Source organism: Corylus avellana, chromosome 7 (genome assembly GCF_965113065.1).
Source record: "Corylus avellana chromosome 7, dhCorAvel1.hap1.2, whole genome shotgun sequence".
NCBI classification, from domain to species: domain Eukaryota; kingdom Viridiplantae; phylum Streptophyta; class Magnoliopsida; order Fagales; family Betulaceae; genus Corylus; species Corylus avellana.
This window is the reverse complement of record NC_142496.1, coordinates 25,139,922-25,162,217: the sequence shown is the minus strand read 5'-3', so window position 1 is coordinate 25,162,217 and position 22,296 is coordinate 25,139,922. Positions and strand designations below refer to the sequence as shown.

Sequence of the window (22,296 nt, the reverse complement as noted above, 5' to 3'; positions counted from 1 at the left end):
TTAGATTCTTCAGTACAAAAACGTAAAATGTGGGAAGCTGAAAAGTGTAACTCTACGCAAAGAGTGACAGCCTGACAGCTCTTCACAAGCCTCATGAGGTGCCCTCATGCTACCCTGCTCTAATATTAATGCATGGATCCCACTTTTAAAAGTACCATATTTTTTTACTTCTATGGTAAAAAAATATGGTACTTTTAACTTGTTTAACTTTCAAAACTTTTCAATCAATTTTAAATTAGTCATCAAAATCCTCTATCTTAGTGGTCAAGTATCTTAGTGACCCCCTAGTGATCAACTTGTTTAACTTTCAAAACTTTTCAATCAATTTTAAATTAGTCATCAAAATCCTCTATCTTAGTGGTCAAGTATTAGGGGTCCCAACTATATTCCGTATCAGATATGAGACATGGGTATAAGATTAATTAAACAGATCAGACTCTTCAATCTTAAAAACAAAACAAAAAATAGACATAATATGAAACAAGACCCCTTACGGGACAAGCCTAAATCTATAACAAAAATATATTTAAGTGCTTTAGCATTCATGTTGAACACATTTATATTGAATAATGACCAAACATTAGATAGTTTTGAGATCCAATTACTCGACTAGAAAGCAACTAAAACAAGTAACACAAAAAGAAAGCAAAAGATATCCCACATGATCTTTGACCGACCTAACTCCCAATTGAGGTCTAATTATTTTGATAAATCCAGCTTTGTGTGAGTGGCAAAGTGATTGAGTGGTCAAGTAATAACAAAAATAAGTGACTAATATAATATTAATTAATCTAAGCCCATTAACTTAAATTGTATGTTAAAGAGATATCAAACGTGTTATAACTATGCCTCACACAACGAACTATGATTCACTTCTAAGTGTTCTTTTGAAAGGGGATTATGATTAATGAAAAACATATGGTTTCATTGAGTTGTGATTCCGAGACTTTACCTAAACCCTATTGTTAATTAATCAGTGGACTCTAATCAACCTGTTTTTATTTTATTTTCTATTATTTATATATATATATATATATATATTTTCTATTGTTCTCCTTTTGTCCTCCGTTCGAGGAGAGATCGATAGCATTTCATTCAATCTACACAAATTATGGTCCTCTAGGCTCATATGAGGGATGATAGCACATGATAAGAAAGAATCAGAGATCTCAAAATTACAGCAATTTATAACCAATTCAGCAACATTAACATATAATAGAACTCAAACAAACCCTGATTATCATTGTCTCTTACACTTCATTACATTGAAAACTTCTCAATTCATTTAAATAGAGACATTCTTGCATGTGTATAATTTTTTTTTTTTTTTTTTTTTTTTTTGACATGTCCGCACAAGAGAGGGAGGGAGATTCGAACTAGTGACATCTGCTTCATTAAGCGTGGTCCTAGCTGATTGAGCTACCTCTTGGAGACTTACATATGTATAAATTAACAATTAAATAAAATCACATTAATTGAGGCTATTAATTTTCTATAGCTGTAACTATTAGAATGTGAAGTGGAATGAACTTTGGTAAAACCGACAAAGTGTAATAGACTTTTAACTTTTATGTAGTCTTCTTATCCTTTAATAATTATATTCTAATAACATATATGTTAATTAGTTATTCACCAGAAGAGGGAGTAATTTAGGCTATTTTCTTTCATTCTCTCCAAGAGTTATAAATCATCATTGTTGTAATTATTTCTTTTTTTTTTTTTTTTTTTTTTTTAAGTATTGTTGTAATTATTTCGGTTATTATATATTGTTGTTGTTGTCCATTGAATCGTCTTCACACCAAGCCCAGAATAGAATATTGTTGACTCAAAAGTACAGACCGGCCCAAATCTTGACCGTCCATATTACGGCATTCATGGCACTCACGATGGCGGGAAGGCTTTCTCATTTTTTATTTTTTATTTTTCTGTTCTGAAAACAAAAACTTAATAAAAATAAAGAAAAAAATTATATTTAGTCATTAGGTTTTCATTTTCTTTGAATTGAATTATGAATTTTCAAGTTCAAGAATAAAGTCTTTAGGTTTTGTCGAAGTTAAAAATAATTAAGCTCATCTACCCACTTTACCATCAAAATTAACAATTTGTCATATAGCACGTGTAACTCATTTGACATGTCAACGTCCATCGCAACACTCCAATGCAATGTCACGCCAATGGAACCAAAGTCTTTTATTACTATGGGTTTTCTTTTTTAAGTTCTCAAATTTTGTGTTTCTCTAAATTCTACATATCAGATTTGTAACATTTGTTGACGTAGTATTGTATTGGAGTGTATATGACGTGTCAAATGAGAAATGTGACAGATGACAAACTATTAACCTTGATGAGACGGCCTATTTTAACTTTGAGCAAAACTTAAGGATTATATTATTGAAATTGAAAAGTGAATGACTAAATTTAAATCATATAAAAAAACTAGGGCAAAATATGATTTTTTTTTCTAATAATAATCCAAAATATAAAACCCTCCAAATTAATTTCACCTATTATAAATTTAAAAAATAAAATAAAATAAAAATAAAAACATAAAAACATAAAAATAAAAATAAAAATAAAAAAGCAACCTCATCCTAAGTTTTTATTATCATATTAATTAATAGAGAGGTTGACAAATAATCATATATTATAACCCAATTAAACCTATTAACGGTACTAAATATTGCCTCAGAATAAACCAAAAATAATTAAAACTTGATTTATGTAAATTCTTGCTTACAAGCGTGGCTAAATGACACCTTGCCCAGTCCAACTTAAACCCTTTTAAACCCAATACAATGGCCCAACTACTCTAAAACAACCAAAGACTCCCAAACCCTTCTTTATTTTATTGAATCGACAACACCAAATATTTGTCATTAAGGAACCAAGTTAACCGGCGGTGGCGACAGCAGCGACGGTGATGATAGCAGTGATAGCGGCGAATGGGCAGCTGCCTCACAGTATCCTTGGAGTATATCACCCTCTTCAATGGTAAACCCTAGTGAACGAAACATTTCTGGCCAGCATTGGTGTTCGATGGCTCGGATGGCTTGGCAACAATTGGGGCCTAAATAAGTCTTTCCGTTGAGGAGAAACATTACAACCTCTCCGGTGCATGCTTGGAGCTCAAGCAAAGAGTCCCAGCAGATTGTTGACGATGGCGGCGATAGCGGTGATAGCGGGGACAGTGACAATGGCGATGGAGGAGGGGAATGGGCGGCGTCACGATCACAGTATCCCTCTAGTACAAGACCCTCTTCATTGGTAAGCCCAAGTAAACGAAACATTTCCGGCAAACATTGGTGTCCGATGACTCGAACAGCTTGGCAACAGCTGGCGCCGATATTAGTGATCTCTCCGTGAAGGAAAAAGAGAAGAATATCTCCTGTGCATGCTTGGAGCTGAAGCAAAGAGTTCCAGCACATTAATGTTGAATCACCATCCAGTTTTGAATGAGCCTTGAGGGTTGGGGTGGTGGACAAATCCAACGGTCGACAAACGGCCATGGATGCCATGCTCAAAGCAAGAGTGATAGCAATGAGAATGGAGAGCTTGGAAGTAGAAGCCATTGTTGAGAAGAGGAGATTGATCGACAGAGGGAGAGATGTTGAGTTGTGAAGGGTTTGTGAGGGTGTAAGTCGTTATATAGAGTGAAGGAAATGTACGTTAAATTACGTGCATGGGAAGGGGCACGTAGAAAGTGGCAATTAAGGTACAATTAATGTTAATCGGTAGATATTCAAAGTAGGAACTAAGAGAATGGTGTTGGGCGTTAAAATTTACTCACCATTAGAATGGCACCATCAATGGGCAGTCCAATTGGTTTTTTCATTTTAGATTCTTCAGTGCATATATATATATATATATACGCGCTTGCTTCTATTCAAAAACCAGTAAAAAATTTCATACGTTATACTGAAATCATAGATATGGACAAATAATTGAATTTCAATGGTTATCTTCAACTGGGTTACGGGTACAAAGTAACTAAAATATATATGCAATATTTTCAACATTGGAATCATCCACTATCACCACTGGAATAATGGGCCTTCTGAATGTGGCCCACTTGATCTTGATGTTAATTAAAAATTGTTTTCCATAGCATTCCCAAATCAGAAGCATTAGTACGAAAGAAAATCCTCTCAACATGCCGGGCCACTTTGAGCCCGTTGAGACCTGGCCCACCTGGGCTCTCTTCAGCCACACTCCTGAGCTTAGCTCAGTTGGAATTGTGGTTGACTCTATTGGCTCATATCTCTCGTGCCTCAAATATATCTTCATGTTGTTGGTCCCAAACTGGTAGGTCGGCTTTTCTTTCTCCTTCTTTATATATATATATATATATATATATATATTTTTTTTTTCATTCTTTTATATATATATATATATATATATATATATATATATATATTTGGTTCCACGTACGCACTAGAGCTCTCACTTTTACTCTTGGATTTTTTTTTATTTTTTTTTTTAAAAAAAAAAAAATTTTAAAGGGCAAGAGGGGCGATGAACTGTGATTATTTTATCTCTAAGTGTGATCATGGTAGTTAGGCCTGGGTATCGGTCAAAACGGTCCGGTTAAGGACCTTATCGGTTATTAACCGATAATTTTCGGTTAAACGGTTTATTAACCGATACCGAACCAATAAGAATTTTAACCGATAATTTCGGTTAAAACGGTACACGGTTAAACGGTCCGGTTAAACCGGTTAACCGATTTAACCGAGAGCTTTATATTGATTTATTTTGTTGGGCCAAAAACCAAAAATGAGTTTTTTTGACTTTTGAGAGCCCAAATACTTTTTGTTGGGCTAAAATAACTTATTAAAAATGAGTTGTTTTAGGGATTAAATACTTTTTGTTGGAACCCAAATATTTGTTTTTTGGGCTAAAAATTGAAGCTTTTTTATATTGATCCACTTCAACTTTTTTTTTTTGTTATATATATTATAAAATACATTTTTCCAAAGCAAATGGACTAATTAACATAATGAATGCTAATTAGACTAGCAAAACTAGTTAATGAAAAATGCTTTTACCAAAGGCAAAGAAATCCCATCAAATGCCATCACTTAAAAAAAAAACATCAAACCTACCCAAACCCAAATTAAAATAAAATTCATTAATGAATAATAACCAAAGTATTAACTAATTAAAGTCACTTAGCAAAAGGAAAATAAGTCATGGGCAACACCATTACACAAATTCGGAAACCTGTGTCACTTGTGGGAATTTGGAAACCTCTCTAAAAGACTAAACGGCGAAGTTTTGGGACTAGAATTAAAAAATAATAATAATAATAAAATAAAATAAAATAAAAAATTAAATTAAATTAAATTAAAAAAAATAAAAAATAAAAATAAAAAATTCCGGTTTCTTATCGGTTAAATCGGTTAACCGATAAGAACCGCTTAACCGGACCGGACCGGACAAGACCGAATTCCGGTATACTTTTTTTAACCGATAAGGATATCGGCATATCGGCTACGGTTTATATCGGTTCAGTCGAAGCCGGTAGACGGCTGGTTAAATGGTAACGGTTAATTTGCCCACCCCTAATGGTAGTACTTATTTACTGAGAACTATTCAAGAGAACTTTAAATAGCGGAAACTGCAGGTACTCCCTCAAGACAAATTAAGCTATAGCCTGATCCAACTCTTTACCCATTGACATTAATAAAACTCAAAACGACTAATACTACTCAGGCTTGTCTACACAAAATTCTTGTAAAAGTTAATGACTGGTATGAATTACTATTAGCATGTGAAGTATGCCGCACTTACAGACACAACAGGAGTACTAAATATAACATAATGATGATACTGCCTCTGTGCTTATGGGTAAGGTGGAACTCGTAATAATAACACTTGGACCATGTGACAACAGATTATTACTACGTACCTCTAGGATCTAGTGAAATGTTAACGCATGAGAATTAAAACTAAAATAAAAAATAGCCTCATTTGTAAAGGCCAAAAACCAATTTTTACATTTTCGGGAAGCCAAAGTCCCCTAGGCGTAACACAATTCCACCCCACCTTAATTAAGATGTAGCTCATGAACACCATTTGAAGTTATGCAACTTTTGTTAATATATAAGCAGCATCATATTGAAACTTAATTAAGTACCATATAGATAGGGCCGGCTCAATCATTAGGTGAGTTAGGCGGTCGCCTAAGACCCCAATTTAATAAGGTCATCAATTAAAAAATATTAATTAAAAAAATTTTCCAAAAAAAAAAAAATTAAAAACCTTAATTATTAGCCTCCATACTCTTTAATTAAGACCTCTAATCATGGTAAATAAGTAATTTAAAAAATGTCACAATTTAATAAGGCCCCCAATTAATGAACATAATGAAACAATTTCCAAAAAAAAAAAAAATTCAACACCTAATTCCCGTTTCTATAAAAAAAAATAAAATAAAAAAATAAAAAAATAAACACAATCAACATATATGCTTAAATTAAGGCCCCTAGCCTACTTAATTTCAAAAAGGCATTAATATCATTTAATTCTCTAACATTCTGAAATAAATAAGGCTTAAAAAATTGATATCAATATATAAGGAAATCAAATAACAATAAAAATATTCTTAAATAAAATACAATCTTAAACAGGTAGATATTAACTTTGGATGCGAAGAAACAAGCTGAGTTTTGAATGGATTTTCCTATCACTAAAGGTTCTTCTCCAACAAGCAAAAGATCAGCTGGAGGAGTCTATGAAGGCTGACCAAACACTGCGGGCAAGACCAGTACCGCATAGGCAAACTATACGTGATAAATGGCAAGTATCGACTCTGGGAATTATTAAGCTTAATTGGGATGCAGCTCTCAATATAGGAAGGAAGATGATGGGGGTGGGGATAGTGGTACGCAACCATGGTGGTGAGGTATTGTTTATGAAGTGCATGGTGTAGGACCATATAACTGATCCACGATTGCAGAAGTGATAGAATCATGGGCCTCAGTTGAACTTGTTAGACAACTGGGTTTTCAATCTATCATACTTGAGGGGGACTCCTTGGTGGTGGTTAAAGCGCTCAGTAGTGAGGATAGATGTTGGTCACAGTTTGGGATGTTGATGGAAGAAGCCAAGATCATTCTTCGAAGCTGTCAATCATGGGAAGTCTGCCACGTTAGGCGAGCTACGAATGAGGTGGCACACTAAATAGCTAAGATGGCACTCACTCTCAATGATACTCATGTCTGGGAGGATTATGTTCCTTCATGCAAAAAAAAAAGTAGATATTTTTCTTTTTTTGGCCTTATGAAATGACAAACATAACCCTCAAATATAATTAACCGGAAAGGATCAAGTTTTAAAGATTGAATCTCATTTCAAAAAAAAAAAAAAAAAAAAAAAAAAAAAGGTAGATATTATTATTATTATTTTTGGCCTTGTGAAGTGACAAACATAACCCTCAAATATAATTAATTGGAAAGGATCAAGTTTCAAAGATTGTGTCTGACATTTAAAATCAAATGGGAAAAGTAAATAAATAAATGCTAGATGGAAAGTTTCTAAAATATTTTATTCAATTACAAACTCATCTCTTTATAAATTTTCATTTTTCTCTCTATATCCCTATTCAAGCCTTATTCAGATTTGAATTTTATTGATGACCTGTTACAGTTGCTTCTGCATAAAGAAGTTTTTCAAAATTAAAATTGATAAAATCCTACCTAAGATCAACAATGTCACAAGAGAGATTAAATGGAATAGCCATATTATCAATTGAAAAAATGATGTTAGAAAATCTTGAATATTAAAACTTAATCAGTAATTTTGCATCCCCAAAAGCAAGAATAATTATTTTTAAATAAAAATATAATTAATATTAAAATAAATATTATTTAATTAATATTTAAATATTATTGAAAAAAAAAAAAAAAAAACTCACTTAAACTTTTCGCCTAAGGCTTCAAAGTATATCGAGCCGGCCCTACATATAGACATATAGGAGTGTACTCAATGGTTTCCATGAAAGCAAGCAATGTGGATACAAGCAACCTTCTTTTTATTGGGAGTCATCATTGAAATAATTAGTATCTTACCTTAATTTCCATAAAAAAACAGAAGTTGTAAACTAAAACATGAGTGGAAAGTGGAAAAAGCCTTTCTAGTTTTTGTTTGATCTCAAACTTTGATACCTAATAAGGCTAATATAGACTACTTTACTCTTATCGTTTTGCACTTTGTGGGGTTGTTTGGTAAAACCATGTGATTAAGTTAATTAATTACATCTTTTAATAATACTGCATTGTGTCATTGAACATGAAACAAGACAGCTAAAAGCCCCAACCCTATCAAATCAAACAACATCTACATCAAAGCCAAGTTTTCAAACACTACCCTTAAGAGCAAATGTAACGCCCCCAAACTAACCTTGGCTAGCTTGACAGGATTACTGACAATTACCCAAGCTTAACCAACTTGTGGCTAAATGGAGAATCGCCCCTCTAAGCATTTTCAAAGTTAATGCATAGAAATGTGAAATAAATCTGAGAAATCTAAAATCATTATAGTGACAAGTGTAATCCTCAAAATTAAAGACATTGAACAGCTAACAATAATGATCAAACCTCATAATAGCATTGAGGTCTTACAGCAAGGTCTATAGTGGTAACCGTACTACTCTTGGGTTCTAGAAACATGCTCCCTATAAAAGTAGTAACCGCGTAAGTTTAACGACTTAGTAAGTAAACTTCACCATTTGGTATGACATGAGCTCATTATTATTATACGAAAATAAACATGCAATTCCAATAAACATTGAAAATGAGGTGTTGTCTTCGTTAATACACCATAAAAGTGTTGTTTGGTTAATAAAAAGTGGTGTACTCCTAGCAATAATCGCCTAAGTGTTTTAATGCAGAAAACTAATGCTTATAGGTCATAACTATCATATATGGTTTACCCAAGATATTACTCCTTCTCAACAGGGTTGACACTGTCCCTAGCGACCTGTAATACAATGACGGTGCCCCGAATATTGTATCCTACCGTCCATAACACTAGCAGCCAGACCGAGTCCGACCTCGGATGGCCCACACTACTAATTGTGTACGTCCTGTAGTGACTATCCATTAAGACTGTGCCGGTCATGGTTCAACCATTAGATCCAAGGTTCATATATCAATACACACATTTGACCATAGAATCAAGTTTATATAGTAAGTCTATGACCATTATACCACACGTACTGGAGTACCATGTCATACAATGCATCTTATCAACAAGTTATTAAAGCAATTACCATGTTATTATAAAAGTAGACATGCTCATATCATACGTATGGTCAGTTAACTGACATATCCTACGATTTTAAGGAAAATGTTCGTGAGTGTTTACTTACACCGTACACTTGCTTAAACCTTTCGACATCACGAATCTCTGCTATACGAAATACGACTTATTGTCATAAGCAGCACTAGAGATCTCTACGAGATTCCGACTAACAAAAATGGTCCATCTAACAAAAAGGGACTACTGAAACCTTTGGATACATTTATAGGGCTAAGAGGCGTGTAACCCATTCTCTGGTCGAGCGCTCGTTCCCTAGGGTGAGCGTTCGGCCATGGGCTTGGGTTTGGCTAGAAATGCTCGAAAATGCTCCTAGGCTTCTATCTATGGCTATGTGTTGGTGTCTTCTTCTCTAGGCTTAAAATAAACACCTATGACACTAGATGAGACCACTAAAAGAATCAAGGAAAAGTGTTTAAAAACCTTTGAAAATTACTCTTTTTAAGAAATATGCACATTCAAGTATAAAGAAAACAAAGGACCACTAAAAGAATCAAGGAAAAGTGTTTAAAAACCTTTGAAAATTACTCTTTTTAAGAAATATGCACATTCAAGTATAAAGAAAACAAAGGTGGGTCGAAAGCTTTTCGAAAACATTCTAGGAAAATGAGTATCATAGCCCCCTTTTTAAAACTTGTAATATTAAGAATAATAACACTAGAAAAGTACAAAGGAAGGATTAAGGAATTACCTTGGAAGATAGTTAGAACTCCTCCCTTCATTCTCCAATACACCAAAGGACACTCAAGGCTCACAAACTCTCAAGAATCAACCCAGCAGGGTTTATTTAAGGTAACAGGGGCTGGAATGGGGGTTGAGGGTTGCATGGTGTGGGGTATTTATTGGGGAAAAAGGTTGAAAGTGCTGCAGGAGAAATCCTAAAAATGGGTGAGCGTACATTGGAGCCGAGCACTTGTGTACTGTTCACTACAGATTAGAAATGCTTTTCAAGCGTGCATATTTGAGTATTATCCAAGGGTCTGAAATTGGTGAACGAGTGCTCGTGTACTGTTCACAAAATGCCTAAAATGCTCAGAGGTACGATTACACGAGGGTGGCATGATGTCCAGGCGAGCGCGTGTGTGGTCGATCCCCTGGCCAAGTGCTCACCCAGTAAGGGTGTTTTGGGCTTTTTGCTTCAAAAAGACTTAAGGGCATTGGGCTATGATAAGAAAGCTTAGGGTTCTCTATTTAGGAGGGTTCTCTATTTAGGGTTTATTGACAAGAGGTTATTAACTGGTTGAGTAAGAGGTCTTAACTCTTTTTAAATGGTTTTAACAGTCAGGGTATTACAACAAACCAAAGGCTAGCTAAGCAAATGACTTTTGCTGTTACCGCAACTCGAAAATTGTACACAAACCTGACTTCAAACACTAATACTATTTAGAGTATGTTTGGAATTGTGTTTGAAAAATATAGAGTTTTTAAGTCAAAAATCGTTTTTTGGCAAAAGCTTCATTTTTAAGTTTTTACCAAAAATGCGTTTTGACCATTTTTAGGCTTTTTGGACTTTCAAAAACACTTTCAATTTTTTTTACCACACGGGTATTTTTTTTCTTTAAATGGACTTTTTAAATATTTAAAGTACATTTAGGCTCCTCAAACACATACTCAAACAGGTTTGTTGATATAGGTTATCAAATTTTGTGTTACTCTAAATTCTACATATCAGATTTGTTGATATAGTATTGCATTAGAGTATTTATGACATGTCAAATGAGACATGTGGTAGATGTCAAACCATTAACCTTGATGGTAAAGTGACATATAGGACAAACTATTTTAAATTTGGCAACTTGAAATTAAAAACTCAAGGTCAGTCTCGATCAGATGAAAACAGCTAGCTAGGGCCGGCTAAATATAATTTTACCTTAAAAATAATCCAAAATATAAAACCCTCCAAATTAATTTCACCTTTGGATCGCGTCACAATACTTCAAATTTTCAAACAAAAAAATCATATATTATAGCCATTCAACACGGTTATAAATACCACCGCACCCTAACAACATTTCTCACTATCATTCGGCAGAATATATATAATATATTCCTGTTTCTTTCTGATCAAGCAATATCCATAGTACTCCACGAAAACCATGGCAGAAAACCAACACCACCTCTTTCACCACAATAAAGATGAAGTAAACCCTATTGGTGCAGAAAAACCTGTGGATTACAGGAAGGAGGAGAAGCACAAAAAGCATCTCGAGCAAACAGGTGGGCTTGGTGCTGCTGCAACCGGAGTTTATGCCTTGGTACGTATATAGTGCATGTCCTCCTTCTAGCTATATATTTTGATGTACATGCAGGAGCTAGTTTCAAAGCTCTTAATTGGAATTTGTTTGAATGATTATATATAACAGCATGAGAAGCATGAGGCAAAGAAAGACCCACAGCACGCCCACAAGCACAAGGTGGAGGAGGAGATTGCAGCAGCAGTTGCAGTAGGGGCTGGTGGGTATGCTTTCCATGAGCATCATGGGAAGAAAGATGCAAAGAAACAAGAGGAAGAGGCACATGGAAAGCAGCACCACCATCTCTTTTAACTGTCTTTCTATTTCTCATCATGTCATGTTACTGATCATGCATGACCATGGTAAACGACCACCCTAATTAAATAATATTATTACGTGTCAGTTTTTTTATGTCTTGGTTGATATTCAATATGTATAGGGTGCTATCTGGTGCGATGACGATGATGATGTTCACAAATAATATTATTGTAAGCTTCTTTGAAGTTTGGAGTACTCTAGCTTCCTTTTTGCATGTATTTTTCGTGAGTTTATTGCATAATATATAATTAATAATAACATTTGTGGCTTCTTATATTTATATATGTACAAATCAATATTGTACGTGATCCTTAACTTAACTTCACTTAAAAGTTAAAAGTATTTGACCAAAAATCTTAAACTGTTATGTGCAAAATCATCTAAAACTGTATGCGGCAATAACACTGGATGGGGGGTTACTCTCCCTCCCTTGTGGGGGTACTGCAGGGGTGGCAAACCTTTTTTTTTTTTTTTTTAGATTTATTAAAAAAAAAAAAATTAAACCGATGTATCAAAAATGGCATAATTAACGTCAATAATTTTAGACGAAATGACTGAATTGAAAATTTCAAAAAACTTAAAAGTTAAAAGTCGAATTTAAAAACCTAATGAATTAATTGCAATAGAACGATTACCCAAGGAGTATATATATATATATATATATTAACACTAAAAATTAACAGGATTTAGAGCATTTCCAATAGAGGAGTCATATTTTTATGTAAAATGACTTCTCAAAACTCACTTTTATCTAGTTTAGCTAAGTCATTTTTAAATCTCTCTACATTCGATTAGCTATATTTCTATCTATTCTATTAAGATATTATTAAAAGTAAGAAAAGTTTTGGAAAAAAGAGAACATGCAGGAAAAAAAAAAAAAAGTAGGAAAAGATTTGGAAAAAAGAGAAAACAGGTGAGAAAAACAATAAAAAATAAAATAGCTCTCTTGAAAAATACTGTTACATTTAGCTTTTTTTTTTTTAGTTCTTCCAATCAAATATCTATTGTTTTTTTTTTTTTTTTTTGCTAATCCAATGTAGGGGGTTTTTTAAACATTTGAAAAGCTATTATAGATAAAAGTAATATTTAGCTCTTCCATTGAGAATGCTCTTAGTGACACTAATTAACTGCAGAACATGGTCATCAACCTAAATAGTCAACTGAAATACGGGGACAATGTGGACATTTTTCTTTCTGCCTGATTTTCGATTTCATGTCATGTGATTATACCAAGTTTAGCTTACAGTCTAAATCTTGTTTAGGTACCTTTCACTGCGTATACCATAGGAAAACTTTGTCCTACGTCAAATATATATACCTTACAAGGTACCCAAAACCCAAAAAAAAAAAGTTACAGAGGGTTTTTTTTTTTATTTTTTAACCCGATTACAAGAGAATTGATGAGATCCAGTTTAAAAAAATGTTAGCTTTCTTGTGCATTTTTAGCAATCGGGCCTTAGAGGCCGGTTAGTATATAATATAGTTCTCTAGTAGTCCTTTGACTCTTTTGGTTGATTAGTATGATGATTGTTGTGGATAAAATTCACTATAGGTCTCACTATCTCTCAACCACCCCCCACTATATCTCTCTCAACTATCTCACATTATTTCAACTACCTCACATTATCTCTCAACTATCTCAAATTATCCCTCAATCACCTGAAGGGAGAAGATCGAGAGGGAACTCAAGGCATCAGTACGTGATTCTCAATATATTGCTAGTTCATGTTACATTCAGACTTCATATACGACTGCTAACTTAAGCATCGGAAAGTTTCTAGCAAAAGGCCTGTAGATCCCTTTGACGCTATTGTTATTTTGTAGAAGCCCAAAGATCAAAAATAAAAAAACGCCTCACAAAATGCAAAGATCGCACCAATCGTAGACTGTTAGACTAAAAAATGCATCAACAATGATCAAATTGCAAGATCGAACTTGTCAGTTCCACATAATATAAATGATTATTCATTAACGCTGGCCTAGCTAGTAGAAAAGGACTTATGAGATCGTCTTAACTCACAAGTGGTCATATTTTTCTCACATTGATGATGATGGATATTCGATCCTCTTTATATATATAAAGCATATTAAGTAGATCCGCCGCTGCAATCCGTAAATGCAGATGACGAAAATGACGACCCTAGCATATGGCCCGTAGCCATTAATTTAGCCACTAACTTAGATCATGGACCATATTATAGATTAAAAAAAATACAAAAGGGAGAATGTTGGGGCAGAAAATATCTCACCATGGCCCCACTCACTTACATTTATTTACAAAATGCCCTACCTAATGACACTAATGCACTTCATTTTGCACCGGCGGCGGAGAATAAAAGGAGGAAATGCATGTGCTAGAAGAGGGGAGGATTCTTTTGGTTCTCCCATGTTTCTCTCTCTCTCTCACCTAATGACACCTGTAATGACATCTCTCTCTCTCTCTAAAGCTTCTCCCACGTTTCTCTCTCTCACATAAACCCATATTTCTCACACACATCAGTTCACTAGAACCTACTTCCTATTATTTTTCTCATTTTATAAGCAAAGCATAGTATTTAGCTCCAACCAGAAACCTCTAACCTTGCCTTTATTTTGCAGATTATCAGTGACATACAGAAAATTCACACATAGCTCAACCATGAAGAAAAATGGCCGAGACAGCGGATTCTTGGACCAAAAAATGCGTCACCAGAGAATAAGAATTCTTGAGATATTTCTAAAACCAAATCATTGAAATGTTAGTGAAGATATATCGACCGCCCCCAGATACCAGCATCACATAAATTATATTCCATGAACGACAGGTACTTGGAATGGCAAGTAATGGAGAGAGATGGTTGAATCTGATATATATCTCTCAAATTTAATATCCACTAAGAATCCAAGTGGCTTGTTGTCCCATGGCCTCTTCTTTGGGTAATTAATTAATTTCATTTAAAATGTTTTCATTATTATTTATTTGACCCCAACGGGTGTCTATCTATCTCCGACCAATTGTGAAGGCACACACAGATAACGTGATTAATATCGCAGCTTGAATATAAGATTTAAACAAAATTATCTGCTCCATAGATATGAGAAGTCAAAAGAAATTAATGATAATATATTAATAATAATAATATCATTTGATATGCTAAATTTACTCAGATTCGCATACGTTCTTAAGGGATTCAAACCGTTGATCTTATTATCCATCAACCTCTACTAATTATTGTTAAATATTAATTAAATAATTAATATTTAGAGAGGAAATAGTCAATAGTTGGGCCAAGGGCCAAATTACTGTAAACAACCAAAGACTCCCAAACACCTCTTTATTTTGTTGAATCAACAACACCAAAATACTTGTCATTAAGGAACCAAGTGAATTAACTGGTGGTGGCGATAATGGAGACGGTGATGATAGCAGTGACAGCGGCGAATGGGCAGCCGCCGCCTCACAATATCCTTGGAGTATATCACCCTCTTCAATGGTAAACCCTAGTGAACGAAACATTTCAGGCCAGCATTGGTGTTTGATAGCTCGGATGGCTTGGCAATAGTTGGGGCCTAAATAAGCCTTTCCGTTGAGGAGAAACATTACAACCTCTCCTGTGCATGCTTGGAGCTCGAGCAAAGAGTCCCAGCAAATTGTTGATGATGGCGGCGATAGCGGCGACAGTGACGATGGTGGCGACGTGGTGATGGAGGAGGGGAATGGGCGGCATCACGATCACAGAATATATCCCTCGAGTACAAGACCCTCTTCATTGGTAAGCCTTAGTATACGAAACATTTCCGGCAAGCATTGGTGTCCGATGACTCGAACGGCTTGGCAACAACCAGTGCCGATATTAGTGATCTCTCCGTGAAGGAAAAAGAGAAGAATATCTCCTGTTCATGCTTGGAGCTGAAGCAAAGAATTCCAGCACATTAATGTTGAGTCGCCATCCAATTTTGAATGAGCCTTGAGGGTTGGGGTGGTGGCCAAATCCAACGGTCGAGAAACGGCCATGGATGCCATGCTCAAAGCAAGAGCCACAGCAATGAGAATGGAAAGCTTGGAAGTAGAAGCCATTGTTGAGAAGAGGAGATTGATCGACAGAGGGAGAGATGATTAGTTGTGAAGGGTTTGTGAGGGTGTAAGTCGTTATATAGAGTGAAGGAAATGTAGGTTACGTTACGTGCATGGGAAGGGGTACGTAGAAGGTGGCAATTAAGGTACAATTAATGTTAATTGGTGGATATTCAGAGTAGCGAACTAAAAAGAATGGTGTTGGGCGTTAAAATTTACTCACCATTAGAATGGCACCATCAATGGGCAGTCCAATTGGTTTTTTCATTTTAGATTCTTCAGTAAAAAAAACGTAAAATGTGGGAAGCTGAAAAGTGTAACTTGTATATATATATATATATATATATATATATATATATATATATATATATATATACTTTCTCGGATTAAGAATAACCACTAATGAAATCCTTCAAAAAAAAATAAAAATAAATAAATAACCACTAATGAAATCGACCAATCCTTTTACCTGGACACCTTACGATTCCGAAATTATAAGAATAATCAAGAAAAAAAAAAAAAAGAATTGCCAACGCTTCAACTACCCAATGCCAATGATTATTTTATTCTTGAAACTGATGCCTCTCAGTATCCTATCAATGGGGAGCTTTTTATTACGCGATAGATCAAAATTCCAGAGATAAAAAAACTCTGCGGATTTCGTTCAAAGACGCAGAAACTCGTTATTCTGCTCATGAACTAGAAGTAGTTGCTGTTCTCATTAATGATTAATGGAATACGTAGGTACGAAAGTTTCTTAAGACCAAAAAGATTTACTGATTCTGTTTATGCATGTTAAAGAATTTAAAGATTTGCCTCTTGCTAAGACTGACAATCGCAGGCTTGTCAGATGGCCGCAGCTTTTCCTGTATTGAGTATACTTTCCTCAATACAGGAAAAGCTCCTATTTCCATTTCGGAAATACTTTACCAAAGAAGAAAATACTATCGGTGATGCTCTGTATCACATTTACAAGTACCGATTGCTAGTGAGCACGAACCAGGCTATTTGTGCTACTCTCAGGCACATGGCCTCTTTAAGACAAAACGCTGAAACAGCCAAAAGAGAAAGACGTCCAGCCTTCAAGACCATCCAGCCAAAGAAGGAGGTAGAAGTAGAACCCCCTGAGCATATAATATTTTCTACACTGGAATCATCCACGATCACCATTGGAATAATGGGCCTTCTGAATGTGGCCCACTTGATCTTCGTGTTAATTAAAAATTGCTTTCCATATCATTTCCAAATCAGAAGCATTACTGCATTAGTACTAAAGATAATCCTCTCAACATGCCGGGCCGCTTTGAGCCCGCTGAGACCCGGCCCACCTGGGCTCTCTTCAGCCACACTCCTGAGCTTAGCCCAGTTGGAAATTTGGAATAGTGGTTGACTGTATTGGGTCATATATATATCTCTCATGCCTCAAATCTATCTTCATGTTGTTGGACCCAAACTGGTAGGTCGGCTTTTCTTTCTCCTTCTTCATCTTTATCTTTTTCTTTTATCTTTTTTTTTGTTTTCTCATTCTTATATATATATATATATATATATATATATATATATATTTGGTTCCACGTACGCACTAGAGCTCTCACTTTTACTCCTGGATTTTTTTTTTTTTTCCTAATTAAAAGGGCAAGAGGGGCGATGAACTGTGACTATTCTATTTAGTTGTAATCATAGTAGTACTTATCTACTGAGAACTATTCAAGAGAGGTTTAAACAGCAGGAATTACAGGTACTCCCTCAAGACAAATTAACCTGATCCAACTCTCTACCAATTGACATTAATAAAACTCAAAACAGCTAATACTAATTAATCAGGCTTGTCTACAAAAAAATTCTTGTAGAAGTTACTGACCAGTATGAATTACTATCAGCATGTGAAGTATGACCCACTTACGGACAGAACAGGAGTACTAAATATTAATTCTTGTAGAAGTTACTGGCTAGTATGAATTACTATTAGCATGTGAAGTATACCCCACCTTAATTAAGATGCAGCTCATGAACAACATTGCAAGTTATGCAACTTTTGTTAATTAATATATATGCAGCATCATATTGAAACTTAATTTAAGTACCATATAGACATATAGGAGTGTACTCAAAGGTTTCCATGAAAGCAAGCAATGTGGATATAAGCAACCTTCATTTTATAGGGAGTCATCACTGAAATAATTAGTGCCTGACCTAATTTCCACAAACAATTGAGTGGAAAGTGGAAAAAGCCTTTCTAGTTTTTGTTTGATCTCAAACTTTGATACCTAATAAGGCTAATATGGACTACTTTACTATCATTAAATTATGCTCCTCGAGAATTTCCCTCTTAGTATTGGGTTTTTGTGTTCAATCAATTCTAATGCACAGTTTACTCTTATCGCTTTGCACTTTGTGGGGTTGTTTGGTAAAACCATGTGATTAAGTTAGTTAATTACATCTTTTAATAATATTGCATTGTGCCATTGAACATGAAACAAGATAGCTAATTAAAAGCCCCAACCCTATCAAATCAAACATCTACATCAAAGCCACCCTTAAGAGCAAATGTAACGCTCCCAAAACTAACCTTAGCTAGCCTGGCAGGGTTACTAGCAATTACTCAAGCTTAACCAATTGGTGGTTAAATGGGGAATCGCCCCTCTAAGCATTTTCAGAATTAATGCATAGGAAGGTAAAATAAATCTGAGAAATCCAAAATCATTACAGTAACAAGTGTAATCCTCGAAATCAAAGACATTGGGCAACTAACAATAATAGTCAAACCTCATAACAGCATGGAGGTCTTACAACAAGGTCTATTGTGGTAGCCGTATCACTCTTGGGTTCTAGAAACATGCTCCCTATAAAAGTAGTAACTGCGTAAGTTTAACGACTTAATAAGTAAACATCACCATTTTGTATGCCATGAGCTCATTATTATTATACGGAAATAAACGTGCAGTTCCAGTAAACATTGAAAATAGGGTGTTGTCTCTGTTAATACACCATAAAAGTATTGTTTGGTTAATAAAAAGTGCTGTACTCCCGGCGGCAATCGCCTAAGTGTTTTAATGCAGAAAATTAATGTTTAAAGGTCATAACTATCAATATGGTCTACTCAAGATATTACTCATTCTCAGCAGAGTTAGCGCTATCCCGAGTGCCCTGTAATACAATGCTGGTGCCCCGACCATTGTATGCTACTGTTCATAATACTAGTAACCCACACTACTAATGATATACGTTCTGTAGTGGCCGTCCGTTAAAGTTGCGTCGGTCACGGTTCAACCATTGGATCCAAGGCACATGTATCAACACATACATTTGACCATAGAATCAAGTCTATATAGTAAGTCTATGACCATTATACCGCACGTATCGGTGTACTATGTCATACAATACATCTTATCAACAAGTTATTAAAATAATTATCATGTTATTACAAAAGTAGACATGCTCATATCATATGCGTTGTCAGTCAGCTGACATATCCCACGATTTTAAGGAAAGTGTTCATAAGTGTTTACTTACACCGTACGCTCGCTTAAGCCTTCCGACATCACGAATCCTTGCTATACGAAATATAACTTATCGTCATAAGCAACACTAGAGATCTCAACGAGACTCCATCTAACAGAAAGGGTCCATCTAACAAAAAGGAACTGCTGAAACATTTGCATGCATTTATGGGGCTAAGGGGCGTGTAACCCGTTCTCTGGTCAAGCGCTCGTGCGCTCATTCCCAAGGGTGAGCGTTCGGCTAGGGGCTAGGGTATGGCCAAAAATGCTTGAAAATGCTCCTAGGCTTCTATCTATGACTATGTGTTGGTGTCTTCTCCTCTAGGCTTAAGATAAACACCTATGACAGTAGATGATACCACAAAAAGAATCAAGGAAAAGTGTTTAAAAACCTTTGAAAATTACTCTTTTTAAGATATATGCACATTCAAGCATAAAGAAAACAAAGGTGAGTTGAAAGCTTTTTGAAAACATTCTAGGAAAATGAGTATCATAGCCCGGCCCCCTTTTTAAAACTTGTAATATTAAGAATAATAACACTAGAAAAGTACAAAGGACGGATTAAGGAATTACCAAGGAAGATAGTTAGAACTCCTCCCTTCCTTCTCCAAAATACCAAAGGACACTCAAGGCTCACAAACTCTAAAGAATCAACCCAGCAGGGTTTCTTTAAGGTAACAGGGGCTCGAATGGGGGTTGAGGGTGCATGGTGTGGGGTATTTATAGGGGAAAAAGGTTGAGAGTGCTGCAAGAGAAATCCTGAAAAGGGGCGAGCGCTGTTGCATGTTGGAGCCGAGCACTCGTATACTGTTCACTACAGGTTAGAAATGATTTTCATGCATGCATATTTGGGTATTATCCAAGGGTTTGAAAATTGGTGAACGAGTGCTCGTATACTGTCCATACGAGCGCTCGTGTACTGTTCACAAAAGGCCAAAAATGCTCAGAGGTACGATTACATGAGGGTGGCGTGATGTCCAAGCGAGTGCGTGTGTGGTCCCCTGGCCAAGCGCTCACCCAGTGAGGATGTTTTGGGCTTTTTGCTTCAAAAAGACTTAAGGGCATTGGGTTATGATAAGAAGGTTTAGAGTTCTCTATTTAGGGTTTATTGACAAGGGGTTATTAACCGGTTGAGTAAGAGGTCATAACTCTTTTTAAATAGTTTTAAAAGTCGGGGTATTACAACAAACCAAAGGCTAGCTAAGCAAATGACTTTTGCTATTACCGCAACTTGAAAACTGTACACAAACCTAACTTCAAATGCTAATGCTATTTAAAGCATGTTTATGATTGTGTTTGAGAAATATAGAATTTTTAAGTCAAAAATCACTTTTTGGCAAAAGCTTCATTTTTAAGTTTTTACCAAAAGTGCATTTTAACCATATTTAGGCTTTTTTTACCTTTAAAAGCGCTTTCAATTTTTTTTTATCAAACAATTTTTTTTTTTTCTTCAAACAGACTTTTTGAGTATTCAAAGTACATTTGGGCCCATCAAACGCACACTCAAACATGTTTGTTGATGTAGGTTATCAAATTTTGTGTTTCTCTAAATTCTACATATCATATTTGTTGATATAGTATTGCATTGGAGTGTTTATGACATGTCAAATGAGATGTGGTAGATGACAAACCATTAACCTTGATGGTAAAGTGAAAGATAGGACAACCTATTTTAAATTTGGCAACTTGAAATTAAAAACTCAAGGTAAGTCAGATGAAAACAGCTAGGGCCGGCTAAATATAATTTTAGCTTAAGAATAATCCAAAATATAGAACCCTCCAAATTAATTTCACCTTTGGATCGCGTCACAATACTTTAAATTTTCAAAGAAAAAAATCATATAGTATAACCATTCAACACGTACGGTTATAAATACCCCCGCGCGCGCACCCTAAACCAATTAAACCCATTAACAACATTTGTCATTCTCATTCGGCAGAATATAATACATTCCTGTATCTTTCTGACCAAGCAATATTCATAGTACTCCACGAAAACCATGGCAGAAAACCACCACCACCTCTTCCACCACAATAAAGATGAAGAAAACCCAGAAAAACCTGTTGATTACAGGAAGGAGGAGAAGCACAAAAAGCATCTCGCGCAAACAGGTGGGCTTGGTGCTGCTGCTACCGGAGCTTTTGCCTTGGTACGTATACACTGCATGTCCTCCTTCTAGCTATATATTTTGATGTACATGTAGGAGTAGTTTCAAAGCTTTTAATTGGAATTTGTTTGAATGATTATTTATAACAGCATGAGAAGCATAAGGCAAAGAAAGACCCAGAGAACGCCCACAAGCACAAGGTCGTGGAGGAGATTGCAGCAGCAGTTGCAGTAGGGGCTGTTGGGTATGCTTTCCATGAGCGTCATGAGAAGAAAGATGCAAAGAAACAAGATGCAGAGGCACATGGAAAGAAGCACCACCATCTCTTTTAAGTGTCTTTCTATTTCTCATCATACGACTACCCTAAATAATATTATTACGTGTGAGTTTTTGTACGTATGTCTTGGTTGAAATATATATATATATATATATATATATATATATATATATATAGGTGCTATCTGGTGTGATGATGTTCACAAATGATATTGTTAAGCTTCTTTGAAGTTTGGAGTACTCTAGCTTCCTTTTTGCATGTATTTTTCGTGAGTTTATTGCATAATAATAATTACATTTGTGGCTTCTTATATTAATATATGTACAAGTCAATATTGTACGCGATCCTTAACTTTACTTAAAAGTTAAAAGTATTTGACCAAAAATCTTAAACTGTTATGTGCAAAATCATCTAAAACTGTTATGTGCAAAATCATCGATCTGTCCGAAGACTGGAGATACTTCGAATCAGTACCCTAAGTGAGGGG

At 35.2% G+C, this 22,296-nt stretch overlaps 2 protein-coding genes across 2 annotated transcripts; both read left to right on the top strand.

Annotated features, from left to right (window-relative positions):
- Positions 1-11,370: 11,370 nt before the first annotated feature.
- On the top strand, positions 11,371-12,055 carry LOC132184899 (abscisic stress-ripening protein 3). Its single transcript, XM_059598689.2, has 2 exons — positions 11,371-11,573; positions 11,682-12,055. Exons 1-2 carry the CDS (start codon positions 11,415-11,417, stop codon positions 11,862-11,864), a joined length of 342 nt encoding a protein of 113 aa, XP_059454672.1. The 5' UTR covers positions 11,371-11,414; the 3' UTR covers positions 11,865-12,055.
- A 9,318-nt stretch (positions 12,056-21,373) lies between these two features.
- Positions 21,374-21,933, top strand: LOC132184902 (abscisic stress-ripening protein 2-like). Its single transcript, XM_059598691.2, has 2 exons — positions 21,374-21,574; positions 21,682-21,933. Exons 1-2 carry the CDS (start codon positions 21,425-21,427, stop codon positions 21,862-21,864), a joined length of 333 nt encoding a protein of 110 aa, XP_059454674.2. The 5' UTR covers positions 21,374-21,424; the 3' UTR covers positions 21,865-21,933.
- The last annotated feature ends 363 nt before the right edge of the window (positions 21,934-22,296 follow it).

What these genes read in the sequence shown, in the direction of transcription:
- LOC132184899 (XM_059598689.2), top strand. Translation starts at nt 11,415, where the DNA reads ATGGCAGAAAACCAACACCACCTCTTTCACCACAATAAAGATGAAGTA. An exon ending in CAACCGGAGTTTATGCCTTG is followed by an intron (nt 11,574 to 11,681) that starts GTACGTATATAG and finishes TATATATAACAG; the next exon opens with CATGAGAAGCATGAGGCAAA.
- LOC132184902 (XM_059598691.2), top strand. Translation starts at nt 21,425, where the DNA reads ATGGCAGAAAACCACCACCACCTCTTCCACCACAATAAAGATGAAGAA. An exon ending in CTACCGGAGCTTTTGCCTTG is followed by an intron (nt 21,575 to 21,681) that starts GTACGTATACAC and finishes TATTTATAACAG; the next exon opens with CATGAGAAGCATAAGGCAAA.